The 15,350-nt window shown below is 35.0% G+C and overlaps 1 protein-coding gene across 1 annotated transcript in view; it reads right to left on the bottom strand.

Moving 5' to 3' along the window:
* Positions 1–198: 198 nt before the first annotated feature.
* The window catches only part of LOC311077234 (uncharacterized protein), a 56,138-nt gene continuing 40,986 nt past the window's right edge, over positions 199–15,350 (bottom strand). The window contains exons 6-17 of the mRNA XM_084139058.1: positions 11,831–12,169; positions 10,476–10,802; positions 9,091–9,441; positions 8,786–8,872; positions 8,600–8,692; positions 8,332–8,406; positions 7,693–7,806; positions 5,476–5,607; positions 2,489–2,572; positions 2,134–2,232; positions 1,854–1,934; positions 199–345 (exon numbers count right to left, since the gene is read on the bottom strand). Coding sequence (XP_083995184.1) covers positions 242–345; positions 1,854–1,934; positions 2,134–2,232; positions 2,489–2,572; positions 5,476–5,607; positions 7,693–7,806; positions 8,332–8,406; positions 8,600–8,692; positions 8,786–8,872; positions 9,091–9,441; positions 10,476–10,802; positions 11,831–12,169 — 1,886 coding nt within the window. The 3' untranslated portion in view covers positions 199–241. The remainder of the gene's footprint in view (positions 346–1,853; positions 1,935–2,133; positions 2,233–2,488; positions 2,573–5,475; positions 5,608–7,692; positions 7,807–8,331; positions 8,407–8,599; positions 8,693–8,785; positions 8,873–9,090; positions 9,442–10,475; positions 10,803–11,830; positions 12,170–15,350) is intronic.

Here is a 15,350-nt window from a genome sequence, read left to right as displayed (position 1 = left end):
TGAGGATGAGAATAAACCACAGTATTTCATTTACAGCATGAACAGCTGATTATAAGGCTTATTATTGCTCTGAATCAATATATGTGAATGAAAAGAGAATAATAACTTTCAGATGAAGGAGATGTCTGTCTCACAGTGAGATATTATCACTCTCTCAGTTCAGATTAAAATGCTGTATTAGTTTATAATGTGTGTGTTTTTACCAGAAAGCTCAGATATAATGTAAGTGATGTTGAAGTGTTCACTCGCCTGTTTTCAGGATCAGTTCAGTCATCAGAGCAACAGCGTTCAGTACAACAACACCGACTGATCCAAACACATACACAGGAACAACACGGAGAAGATCTGGAAGATGCAATAATACAGTTTCATATCATCACCATTAGAGAAAATAATAATACAGTTTCATATCTTCACCATTAGATATAATAATACAGTTTCAGATCTTCACCACTAGAAAATAATAATACAGTTTATATCATCACTTTGTCATCATCACCTTGGGGGTAAAAGGTTGAGGAGAACGTTATCTTCAGGAAATACACTGTATTTTAATGTCTTTTTTTATCCTGTTAAACTATAGAGTTAGAGAACCTTTAAAGAATTATACAGGGCTTTATAACACCTCAACCAAAGAACCACTGAAGACCACATTTTTTTAATAATAAATAATAAATTAATCAAATAATATTTTGTAGAATTAAGGATTTCCACCAGTCATTGATAGAAGTTGAATAAAACATGACAGTAACACACAATATTCATACTCAAACACACCCTCATGTTTCACACACATTTGTTCTCGATTGAGGAAACAACATTATACTGAACTAGATGAGTAAAGTTCATAAACAAACTTTATAGTGAACTAGAAGTTCGTAAACAAACTTTCAGACAATGCTTTTTCAAGCCAATTTTAAAGTTTGAAATAACTTTGACAAGCTTAAAGTTTAAATTGAATGGGTTTAGCATGATTTCCACGCTACTAGCATGATTTACCACATTGTTAGCATGTTTTACCATGATTTAACAGCAATTACAATATAGCTAACATGATTTAGCATGCTGTTAACATGAATTAGCATGATGCTATCATGTTTTATCATGTTGCTAGCATTATTTAGCATGAATTGCCATGTTGCTAACATGATTTAAGATGCTGTTAACAAAATAAGCATGTTATTAACATGAATTACCATGTTGCTAGCCTGATTTATCATTAATTACCATGTAGCTAACATGATTTAGCATGCTTTTGGCATTAATTATCATTGTTAACATGTTTTAGCATGGTTTTAGTATAAATTTGTATAATGCTATCATGTTTAATCTTGTAGCTAGCATGATTTAACATGCTGTTAGCATGAATTACCATTTTGTTAACATGTTTTAACATGTTGTTAACGTGAATTACCATGTTGTTAGCATGATTTTGCATTAATTACCATGTAGCTAACATGATTTAGCATGCTGTTAGCATGAATTATAATTGTGCTGACATGTTTTAGCATGCTGCTAGCATAAAATAGCATGATGCTATCATGTTGCTAGTATGAATTAACATGAATTATCATGTTGCTAGCATGATTTTAGATGTTAACTTTAACATTAATAACCATGTAGCTAACATGACAGATACATAGTGGATGAAGCTTAAATTCTCTATTGGAGTTCATGCTTTAAAGTTTTGACCCCCTCAATGAAAGCGTATGGGACTTTTATGATTTTTATGAAAACTAGGAGGAGATGCTGTCTAAACTCAGGCTCAGAAGAAGAAGAAGTTTAAATAGTAATAAACCACTGATGGATGAAGATGATCAGAGATGATGATTAATATTAATACTGTAGCTTACCGTGTGTAAATGACCATGTGAAGTTTATCACTGCCCAGAGTGACTGAAGAAACACGATCACACAGACCCATCCGACACGATCTGAACATCAACACACACACACACACACACACACACACACACACACACATCAGATCATCACTGACAGTGTTCATCAACACACACACACACACACACACACACACACACACACACACACACACACACACACACACACACACACACACACACACACACACACACACAGATGTCTCAGATATATAATGTAATATAATCATACCCTTCTCATTCTCCAGAGCTGTGCTGTAGAAATAGATCATTACAGCATTGATCAATAGCATGAACATTAAATACACTGATCTCCTGACCGAAGGCGAACCTGAAAAACATGTTTAATATTAGTGTGAAACTGCATATCTGTGTTTGACACTGACTGAGTAAAACATCAAGACCACACATTAAACATTATATATAGAATATTTCACAAGTGTTCAAAACGACTGAACACAGATTATTCTCATTAAACCCTCAAACTCTGTAAAGATCAGACATTCATAATGAATTATATATTGATCAGATTATGATGTTATGTGTGTTTATATGAGGGATCAGATCATAATTCATCAGACACTTACAGCCCATTTGTTGACCACATACTGTGTCCCAGTTGTATCTTGTCACTGTTGTAAACACTGGTAACACTGCAACAATGAAGAACCCTGGAAACAAGAGATTATATTAATACATTAATATAGTAATACAGTGATATATTACAGTGTATTAGTGATTATATTAATAGTGATTATATTAATGCAGATCCTGTGATTCACTGACAGACATATTCACATATTATTTTATAAATATATATGAATGACTCTCAGTGTATAATGAGTTAAAGTGATTAACTTATAAAAGACTTCCGTTATTATATCCATCACTCGTGTGTTTCTTCAGGTTTGATAATGTGATGCACAACTCTGGCTTTTCTGATGATAAACATGATTTCTTCTGTTCATGTGTGTGTCGAGACGGTTCAGAAATCCCGACCGGCTGATGCTTTACGGTCCGGAGTAAAGAGTATAAGCCACTGATCTATATAATGTCATTCTATACACTTAATTACAAAATAATTCACATTTAACGTCTGCAATTTCTGAATTAAAAGGTGGGGCTTAATTGTATTAAAAGCAGAACTAAAATCAACAAATAACAGCTGTGCAAAAGATTTAGGATTTTCCAGATGTTTAGTAATAAAATAAGTGACTCGAGATATTAATCAAAGTCCCTCTCAAATATATCAATGATAATATTGTGGTCAATAAAACAAAATGCATTTGATTATTAGTAGCCTAATTTCACGTTTATGTTTATGTTTCTGTCAGCATGAGGTGTCGTTGCCAACGCGTTGCTATGGGTTGCTATGTGTTGCTAAGGGTTGCTATGGGTTGCGTCACTTGCGCATGTCTTACTTTCAGTGTCTGTTTTCGAGGGTCTAAAACTCCGGAGTCTTCATGAAGGATCATGTGACACTGAAGACTGGAGTAATGATGCTGAACATTCAGCTTTGATCACAGGAAAACATTACACTTTACTAGATATTCACATAGAAAACAGCTGATTTACAGTGTAATAATATTTCACAATATTACTGTTTTTTGATCAAATAAATGCAGCAGAAGAGACTCTTTCAGAAACATAAAAAATCTTATGATCCAAAACTTTTGACTGGTAGTGAATGTGTTTTATTTCCGTCACACACTGTACAATCTGCAAACTCAAACTTAGGCAACAATATCTTTAAGTTATAAGTGTGTGTGTTACAGTGTTGGAATGTCTGGCAGTGACTTCTTCATATCAAGAGTGAATCTCCTGAGACTCGCCACTGCCCCCTAGTGTGTGTGTGTGTGTGTGTGTCCAACATGGAGGAAGAGTGTGTGTGTGTGTGTCCAACATGGAGGAAGAGTGTGTGTGTGTGTGTGTGTGTGTGTGTGTCCAACATGGAGGAAGAGTGTGTGTGTGTGTGTGTGTCCAACATGGAGGAAGAGTGTGTGTGTGTGTGTGTGTGTGTGTGTGTGTGTGTGTGTGTGTGTGTGTGTGTGTGTGTGTGTGTGTGTGTGTCCATTTCCTTTTATCTGTAAATGTATTGTATTCTTTAATGAAATCTATTATAAATCATTGTCCAGTTCACAGAGTGAGTTTTAACATTAATAGAGAACATGAACATTGTGTGAATTTTGCACATTACTTTATTGTAGAAATCAAATGAACTTGTTTAAAATAAATGCTGCATTTCAAAGATACTTTAATATTTTAAAGTTATGTTACGAAAACACTTCTAATCCTCAAATAAACTGTAATTAATAAATCAGATTGATATATTGTAATAGTGAGTGTGAATGAAGCATTAATATCTCAGATGTGTAACGACTGATACCAAATCAGACACAATTATTTGGTACATGTACCATAAAAACCTTCAAACTTCACTCTGGGATGTGGCCCCATCCCCCAAACCGGGGCAAGAAGGTCTTCTCGTTACCATGGCAACGATCAGATAAGTTAGTTTTATGACCCATAGCAATGTGAATAGGGTCCTGCTACAGAACCTACAGACGTTAGAACAGACTCTCCTGCATTCATTTATTGATGAACTGACTAACATGAAATTAACATGCATTCCAGAACATTCAACAGGCCTGAGCAACGCCTGCCCTGCTTTTAAGGCTCCAAAAAGGGAGACTGCAAAACTGCAAACCTACCATCACCGCACCGTCCAACGATCAACTCCTGGCCTTCTCGGCACTTCAGGAGGCTGCACCGTCCAGCGTGCCCTCAGCAGGCCAGGACAGCAGGCTTCGACTCACCACAGCCATGTGCTCGAAGCCACCATGCAAGCTCCGACCCACAACAGCTTCGGAACCACACGATGGCAACTTGCACCATGACTTTTGACCCTCACGGACCCACCAACGGACTCAATTTTCAACCACTTCAAGAATTGTATCCATGAAAGTATAAATTTAATGAGGTGCTCTGAAATAAGCTGATGGTTCTTTTCATAGTTAAATTCTCTTCCATAGTTTTATTTCCTGCTTCTGGTTCCATAACATTCACCACCTTACCTATGCATGTATGTATGGATGTTTGTTTAGTCTTAGTTATGTTTGTGATTTAGTTAATAAAACTTGTGCACAATATGGATGTGGTTTCTAAGTGTCTCTGCTTGCATACAAAGTCCCTTTTACGATCTTGATCTTGTTACATGCTTTAAGTGCAGTACATGCTAAGGAATAATTCTTTTTCAGTGACCATGAAAGATACACTTTTCTTAGAATAAATGAGTAATCAAAGAGTTCTTTGGAACTGATTAATTGATTGTAATATTAATTGTCTTACCTCAAAGTTAATCTAATTAACTGACCCAAATATTAATAAATAATCATAATTAGTAATTATGGATTATTATTAATATTTCCCCTTTGAGCTAATATCATTACAGATGCATCTGGAATATTTCCACACATTTCTCTTGATATGATGTTAATACTGTTGAACAATGAGTAATGTTTTCTTGCTCTGTTGCTCATAAATGAATATGAATAGTTGATGAATGTAAACTGACCTCCTCTCGCTCCGAAGCTGAAGAACAGGAGGATGAACTGCAGTGAAGGAAGAACATCAAAGCTTATACCAGCCAGAACATTGAATATAGCCGTGATCCGTTCGCTGATCTCCACAGTTAATCTAATCAATGCTGTAGAAGACAAACAACATTAATAAATCATCCACATGTTGATCTGATTGAGCATTAATGTCATGATAATCAATAAGTACAGAAGTAAACTCACTTCACTAATTCATCATTTCATCTGGACAGACAATCTTCACCATTCATTCAAAACTATATAAACTTATTAATATCATATATATACTCAAAACATCTTAAACACACGAGGAAAAACTCACTGCACTGAATCAAACTCACTGTAATATTACACACATTAGCATTATAATAAGTGTGTGAGTCACATGAAGAGATTCAGTGTTTTACTGCAGAAATTATTCATGTTTCTGTTCATCCAGTTATTATTTAATGTATATTCAGCTGACAAACACTGTGATAAAGATGAGTAATAAATATATCCATAATAAATCTCTGGAATTATACACTGTAATAAATAAAACATTGTAATCACGAGAGCTTTAGTTGAGATAATGAACACTTACTCGAGGCTGAAACAACATTATTAGTTATTCTAATGTTGAATTAAGTTGTGATATAATATTATTTTACAGAATCTGTTGCAATAAATTGATTCCCTCAAAAACTGAAGATCCACTGATCAATAATAATAATAATAATATTATTATATAGTGAGATAAGTGGATTTGACCTCTGTGTTTGTATTAAAGTGTGTGATTGCTTTAGATGATTATGACAGTCATGAATAATGACGAGCATCATAATCCCCTTTATAACCAGAACATGCTGAACGTGTGTCTACTGAAATATTAATATACAGTGTGTGTGTTTCTCTGTGGATGATGAATCAGTGTTCTCATACAGAGACTATATCGCTGTCATCCGAGAACTTCACATCAAAATATTATAATCACTACTTATTATTATAATCACAACACTCAATGGTATTTAATGTAAAGAGGACAGGATAACTAACTCATCCCTGTGGAACACCTGTGCTTATACATTATTCCTCTGATAAAGTGTGATTGAGTCACAAATGAAAAATACCACTTAATTAAAAAATAATTCACATTTAACATCTGCAATATCTGAATTAAAAGGTGGGGCTTTATTGCATTAAAAGCAGAACTAAAATCAACAAATAATAGCTGTGCATAAGATTTTGGATTTTCCAGATGTTTAGTAATAAAATTAATCAAAAGTGCTATTAATCAAAAGTGTCCCTCTCAAACAAATATCAATGATAATATTGTGGTCAATAAAACAAAATGCATTTGATTATTAGTAGCCTAATTTCATTTAAAGACTTCTTTTAAAAACATTAAAAAAAAATCTTAGCGATCCCAAACTTGTGACTGGTAGTGTATATATATATATATATATATATATATACACATTTATAACATTTCTCAGATTCTCCCAGCTGTGTGTAAATGTATAACCTCAACTATACATACAGGATACCTGGAAAACTACAAACACTGCAACATGCTGATAAACATATGTTACAGCAAAACTAATGAGCAAAACTATTCCATATTTCACTATTATGTCATTTATTTCCATGATTTGTCATGGCCTGGAATTCACAATTTGATATTTCCCTGTTATTTCCAGGTTTTCCACGAGCGTGAATCAGAGAATCAATGGCATGAGGGATCGAACGCCTCAAACATCATGTCAATAAGAGTGTGTGTGTAATCCTGAAGAGAAGATGAAGAGCTGAGAGAGTCTGTGAGGGAGAGCGATAAAGACACGCCAGAAACACACATGTCTGTATAACGTCACTAATGTAATGTTAATATGGTGAGCTATCATGGATAATTGAGTATCCTGTGGATCGTAGGAGGATCTGTCCTGTGTTTAAATCACTCGATGGCCTGAGACTGAAGAAACTAAAGACTTAATCAACTCATGACTTTTATTTTTACACTTTTATTTTTCTCTCTTTCTCATGTAAAACACATGCGAATAAAATCTGCTTTATAAACTGGCCTTGTCTATGGAAGTAACTGATAAATCAGGTCTGATATTATGGTTTGTATATTTTGTAACTTTAGCTCCATTAATCTGGTAAAACATTATTTCACAGCTCATATCTGTCACTGACTCTTGATGGAAGGAAATACTTACAGTAAATAATATAGAGGAGGTTTAGCAGGAGTGTCATTATAAAGAGGATTATAATCATGACACCTTCAGATCCGGTGTAATTCAGACTTTTGTCGATGGCAGATTTAAACAGAACTGGAATAAAGGAAGAGAAACAACAACAATTACTAACATAGAAAAACTAAATATTAATACAGATCAGAGGAATTATATAAACCCTTCTCATTTAAACAGATGCTTTAATACACAACATTACAACACAGTCTCTGTCAGATCCTGACCCTTGACCTTTGTGCTGATGATGACCCCTGACCCTGACATGACCCTGACACATTCTGAGATGATATTCAGAAGTAGCTTTAGCTTCAGTCTGTCACTAGCATGATATCGACTGTAATCATGAATGCACTGTTTTCATAATGAAGCGGTGACGATTATAAATGTGTTCAGTCACACAGAGATTCAGCGCTGAACATGTTGATATACTGACAACAACACAACAGTAACACAAGACACTTCACAGTATTAATGTCATGGGTTTAAGATTTCCTGCTGGATATTGAGAATATTACATCATTTAAATGTAATTATTGTTCAACTGTTAATGTACATTAATGTGTTTATGATAATGACTGTGGATTTACATTTGGATTTATTTACCTGAGTAAAAAACAGCTGAGAAAACAACATATTCTGTGTCATAACTGTCATACTGAACCCATGTTTTAATCTTGCCTGTAAAACAGAAAATATGAAATAGTTTAATTCACAATATAAATTTACAACAGCAACACAATGAAACACAAATATCAATAAAACACTGAACAATTTTTAATGTAAAATTGATTGGCTTTACAGTCAGTTTATGTGAAAAGAATATGTGTATTATAATTCATATACTATATAAATAATAATAAATCCTCCATACCTGTGAAGTTATTGACATACGGAGCCGTCCAGAGCAACATGAGAGGCCTCAGAAAATAAAGAGCAGAACAAAAGACCGACTCAAACACAGATCCTGAAACACAACCACACATTACTGTACATCTACACAGATATATTAATAATACATCATAATTCATTGATAAACCATCAGTCCTGAAACACTGACCTTCAGAAAAACCCCAGAGGACAAAAGCAAGAAACATCAGAATATTTGGACAGAAGACGAGAAACATCTGAAGACGAAAGCCTGAGTCTGAGAGAAGAGACACAATAACACATGATCAGTTCATCAGTTATTATTATATTTAATAATTATTTAGACTATTCTTATCAGTAATTCAGTTTTATTTAAAACACACATCTCTGTTCTTTATGACCATTACATTTATGACTGAATGAAACATAATATTATAAATAACTGAACACTGATGAAGGATAGAAGAGTTGCTCTTTTCTTTTCTGTTGACTCACCCTGTAGTCTCAGCAACACTTTTATCTTGGTTGAAAATGTCCTGCGATTCTGAGGTAAGCCACTGTAAACTGTACATGTGTATTGTCCTTCATCTCCAGCTCTCAGATCATCCAGACGGAGGGAGAAGTTTCTGTGTTTAATCTCCTCAGTAAAGAAATGAGCTCTATCCTGATAATCCTGCTGCTGTTTCTCTGCTCCATCTTCATACAGATGAACTAAAGTCTCTGAGTCTGATCTTCTCCATTCCACCTTCAGATCCTCCATTCTAGAGGGTCTTTCTTTATAACAGGGCAGAACCACTGAAGATCCCAGAGGAACAGGTGTGTGAAGACAAGCTTCCACAGTGAATCCTGAAAATGAAACATTTATGTGAAATGTTAAGGCAAAAAAAAAAAAAAAGAGGTCTATTCTGTAAAACAAAAACTGCATTAAAAAGGCCAAACATTTATCAAGGGTTAATAAACCGTCACAGAAGGTTACGTTTGCTTTCACTTCTGAATTGACAGCAGTGAGAGAACTGAGGCCTGATCCGCTCATCATCCAGTCACACACAATCACATGACATGTCCTCAAGTCTCTCTTGAATCTGATCAGCTGTACAGTAGCTTTGCACAACAGTAAAGGACACACAGGGGTTTTTAATCACCCGTCTGAGAAAATCACCATCAATATTTCTATTGAAGAAGAAATAATCACTGGATTCAGTTCATGTAAAGTTTGTTAATGACATTCAATCTTTGAAAGATAATCAGAGTTTGTTCAAGGCACTTTATGAAACTAGATATCCACAGTTTCATTTGCTTTGTTTTCTGAATTATAAATGTGAAATAATTATTTTCTGTTCTGTACTTGTGATACTTTCTACTCGAGTCTCTGAACATTTTCTTTTTTTCCTGTGTGTTCTCTGTGCAATCACTCATGAACGCCAAAGCAACATTTAAAGAGCTATTCTCCACATCAGTCTATAATTGTGGAATAATGAGTTTCTGATGAGAATAGATGTAGTTCTCACAGGTAAAAAACACCATAATTCCTTCCACTAATTAGGATTATATTATCTGCTAGTAGCTTTTGTATACATTTAATTTCTTGATTTCTTGTCTGAGTGGGAATTGACTTTCCATAGAGACTCAGATGTACAAACCCAGAACCAGCTGATAAAGATGCAGGTGCTCATTCAAAATTAAGTTGATGTATATAATTAATAATAAATGACCAGCCCAGACAATTATAGTTATCACTTAAATGCATCAAACTAATGTTATTAAAAATCTGGAAAAAATATTTTTAGTGTAACTATATTGCTTAATATATTCACAGTAGTCATATATTGATCAGGAGTTCAACAGCAGTGGTTTCTTTCTTTTCTTTTCTTTACACTTACCCAGTTTCATCTCTGTATCGGTTGAAAACACACACTCCTCGCCCCTGTAAACTTTACATCTGTAAACTCCTTCATCTCCAGCTCTCAGCTTCTTCAGACGGAGGGAGAAGTTTCCGTCTTTAATCTTCTTATTGGAGAAATGAGCTCTTTTGTGAAAGTCCTTGTGCTGTTTCTCTGGTCGACTCTCTCCATCTTCATACAGATGAACTAAAGTCTCTGTTCTTCTCCATTCCACCTTCAGACTTTTCTGGAACAAGCTTTTGTCAACCTGACAGGGCAAAACCACTGAAGATCCCAGAGGAACGAATTTATCAGTCACCCAGAACCCTATAAAGGAATACAAACATGTACATAACTCAAAACACACCATTACACTAACACTTAACACTTGCATAACAGCTGGTCGATTAACATGCTATTAATGAAATTATCTGTTTTCAGATTTTTAATTTTAAGCATGAATTAATTCAATAGCAAACAATCCGAGATATGTTTCAAATCGCTCTTAGAGGTGGTGAAGGAAAACTTTTCTAGTATTATATCAGAAAATAATACTGTCATTACCATATCCTGCACAAGTGATCATGTGCATTTATTTCCTTAAGAATCTATATTTGATTTAACCTATAAAAAATAATCAGTCTAAAGTAGGTTGATGTAATGTACCAATGTAATGTATCATTGATTCAATCATATTAAATAATCATATAAAAAAAGATATTTAATTTGATATTTAACTTTCATTTAGATGTAATGATAATAATCATATTTTTAGATCACCTGACAAAACATTTTTACAGTGTATTTTTACAAGTATTTCATTTTAACAGAATATGTGTTCAGTGAAGCTATGACCATGTGTTTCTACAACCGTTCTGACAGTGGAGTTCATACTGTCTAATACTGTAAATCATACAGAATGGTGTCTGCACTGGTATATGCAATAATCCCATTTACTGTACACTGCTGTAGATTCTTATCATGCAGACTTATATTTCTTGCCCTAATGTTCTTACAGTCACTGAACTGCAGGTGATTTTAGGGGTTTACAATAATCATGTTTGTGAACAGAGAGTAAGCGGTCAGCTGATAACATATATGACATCTGAATATGTATTTGTAATCCTAAGTATACAGATATAGCTCTGATTATATAAATATAAATCCTGAATATATAGTTATAAATATATATTCAGATGTTATAACTACATATTCAGGTATATTGAGTTATCCTGTCTCAAACATATAATATTGATGCAACACTGAATAATCAAACCAGATGAAACCTGTTCTGTACTGTATTGTTGATTAACTATAAAGAGTCGAGTTTGATTTGTTTGTATCGGTTTACTTACTCAGATCCACAACTGTCTTGGCTGAAAACACACAATCTCTCTTGTTGTGAACTGTACATGTGTATTGTCCTTCATCTCCAGCTCTCAGCTTTTTCAGACGGAGGGAGAAGTTTCCATGTTTAATGTGATCAGTAAAGAAATGAGCTCTATCCTGATAATCCTGCTGCTGTTTCTCTGCTCCATCTTCATACAGATGAACTAAAGTCTCTGAGTTTCCTCTTCTTCTTTTCCACTCCACCTTCAGATCTTCAGTTAGTAAGTTTGGAGGAACATGACAGGGAATAACCACTGAACCTCCCAGAAAGACACTAACACTGCAAGATGTTTGCACAATCAAACCTGAGAAGGAAAAGATGTTTCATTTCAGATGTGAGATAAATGTTGAGGAATAATAACCTCACTAGACTCTGTCTAGGCTGTTTTAATCACAGTAAATACAGCTGCATATACAGTAGAGCCAGATGTTTGTGACACTGTCAGAAAGACATGAGCATAAATGGGTTGTTCACACTGACAGTGATTAAATCACCAGAGGTCTCGAGGTCACTGTGCTTTTGGTCACTGTAGAATAAAACTGCATCATGTCAGATCACTGTCACACTCACATTGGTAGTCAACACATTTTGGAACCATGATAATGTTGAGAATAACGGTCTGTCATTAATAAGTAACTAGGAAGTAACGCTGGACTAATGAGTAGTTCTACATTAACACTTCAGCTACTGAAATTAACTCACATAGAAACAGGCTTAACTAATCAGTAAGTAATATCACATTTAGGACTGAGATAATTCCTTATTAATCAATAATTACTGAATGAGATTAGCCTCATTAATAACTAGCAACTAACTATGACAAATTACAAAGAATTACCAACTAATTACTAATCACAACATTAACGTGTGTAACGGTCACCAGCTGGAGTGCCCTTGAGAGCCACCAGAGGGCACTCCACATAAGACTATTATCACTCACTAACTACATTTCCCAGAACTCACTGCCCGGACTCATCATCACTTATCACTGATCACATTCACCTGTACCTCATTCACTGATTGCATTCACCTGTGTCTCATCATCCTGTTAGTCTCAGTCTATTTATACCAGGGGTGCCCACACTTTTTTGCTTGATGATCTACTTTTAAAATGATCAACACAATGAGATCTACCAACTACCAACTAAAAAACACAGTTTAATAAAAAATAAAATAAAAAAACACTTCAAATGCTTGTAGCTACTACAGTAGTAGTACTGCATGTAATCTTGTAATTAAGGAGAAAAATAATAATAAATGTTCATTGTTGATATTCAATTTTAACACTAAACTCAAAATACCTACAACATTTTGCCTTATTCTGATGACTAGCACTGACTGGAATCAGACAGTTTTATATAATCCGGGCAGATGTTGCTGATAGCTAGTCTCAAACAGACCTCCACATTGTCATCAGTCATGGTGGACCGGTGTTTTGATCATTTTCAAACAGTTTATTTTCAAATGGTTGGAATTTATGAATGAATGAATGGCATTTGTGTACGCTACCGATTCCGAATACTGTTAGCTTCACAATTTCGCGCTCTGTTCTCCGAAGCTCTTGATCTGGAAAGCAGAAGCAGGCTAGTTGTCATGACAACCGAATAAACAAAAATCGCGCCTGGTAAAAATTCATTCGTCAATTGCAAGTTATACAGAAACTAAAAGTAGGAAGGACAATGCTATATTTATTTTTATTCACATTTAACAAAAGCATATTTTAAAATTATGTGCGATCTACCAGCATTGTCTTTGCGATCGACTGGTAGATCGCGATCAACCTATTGGGCACCACTGATTTATACCATGTTTATTCATGCACTCACCGCAAAGTCTTGTTAAGTGTTACACTGCATTTCTGAGCGTTTCCCTGGTTTTCTTGTTTCTTGGTTTATGATATCTTGCCCTGTTCCCTGGATTACTCTCTTGCATCTGGTCCCTGCCTGTTTGTTTGTTTTGTTTGTTTCTTTGTTTTGACTGCCTGCCTGTGTTTGACCCTAGCCTGTACATTGGATTACGCCTCTGGATTTCCCCAGCCAATAAAGCTGCATTTGGATCTAACCTTCGTGTCTTGGAGCAGTTCGTGACAACGTGTCTGAGATGTGTGTGATTGTCTTTATTTTACTCTAAAGATTAGGGGTGTAACGATTAGTTTTAACAACGATTCGATTCGTATCGCGATTCGTGGTTGTCCATACGATTCAAGGACGATATTGGTTCAGTAACGATACGATCCGATACGATTCAGTGACTTGAAATCGATTCAGTGACTTTTTAGCCAAAAATTCTTGAAAGAGAATCAGGTATCAATTAATTATGCGCGTGCAATTAAAGAGTGCAGCCTACGAGCACAGTATAACGATGACAGGACATGAGATTTCGTTTTTCTGAGGTGAGAGACTTTATTTCGTTACAAGTTATAAAAATAATGATAGAATAATGACACGGACATATAGCCTGACAACATCATCAGACCGCAGATACTGAATCTGGACAACACGTTTTTTTTCTAATTTAAAACGTATACGACGTTGCATGCTTGTAGTTTATTTTGTGCTTTATATATAGGCTAGTGAAACGATATAAGCCTGCAGTGCGCGCCGCCGCATTTGCTCGTGCAATTGAAGAGTGCGCGCTACTACAGTTCAGCGGCTGAGAGGACAGGAAAGTCCGTTTTTCTGAGGTGAGACACTTTGCGCTGCTTGTCGTCTTTGCACTGCTGCTGGCGCGTCACGCATGGCGATCACGTCACAGATAGGCAGACTGAATCGAGTAACGGTTAACGCCTTTATCATTAAAAGTGCTAAGAAAAAAACATCCTTATAAAGTCTGACGTGCTTAAATCCAATGCGTTATTTCATAGTATCGATACAATCGATTCATTACCTTTTAAAACGATGTTAGATCGATATGTCTAGATCGATATAACTTGCCGAGCACAGATTGAGTTGGATCATTAAGAATATAAATCGATACATCGATGTAGTTGATGAATCGTTACACCCCTACTAAAGATGGTCATAAAATGCATCACTAATTACTCTAGTTATCTGGACCATCATTTTAAAGAGAAAAAATGCTTTGAATCTATTGACAATGACGAATCAGAATATTGACGATGACTGATGCAAATCAGAAACACAAAAACACACTTCACTCAAAGAAAAGAGAGTCATCTTTCCCCCATTACTGTACACAATACTGATGAGCAATCTGTCTATAGGTTTGGCTATAGTTTTCCTGAGTTTAGCTACTAGTAACACATTTGATGATATAAATTCAACAATACTTTAACAGCTGCTACCAGAAATGTCTTTATGTTTTATCATTTATGTCTTATCTCATCTTGGTGTTGTATTTGTCGAAATATGAATAACTAATGATAACTCAAATGAGTTTAACTTGACATCTAAAACAAACTTTTGACTTCTTGACTTTTTCTGTAAATAAATAAATCCATAGTAAAATCAGCAGCAGCTGTAAGA

The sequence above is a fragment of the Abramis brama genome (assembly GCF_963993115.1).
Source record: "Abramis brama genome assembly, contig: SCAFFOLD_101, whole genome shotgun sequence".
In the NCBI taxonomy this organism is placed as follows: Eukaryota; Metazoa; Chordata; class Actinopteri; order Cypriniformes; family Leuciscidae; genus Abramis; species Abramis brama.
This window is presented reverse-complemented; position numbering and strand designations above follow the sequence as displayed.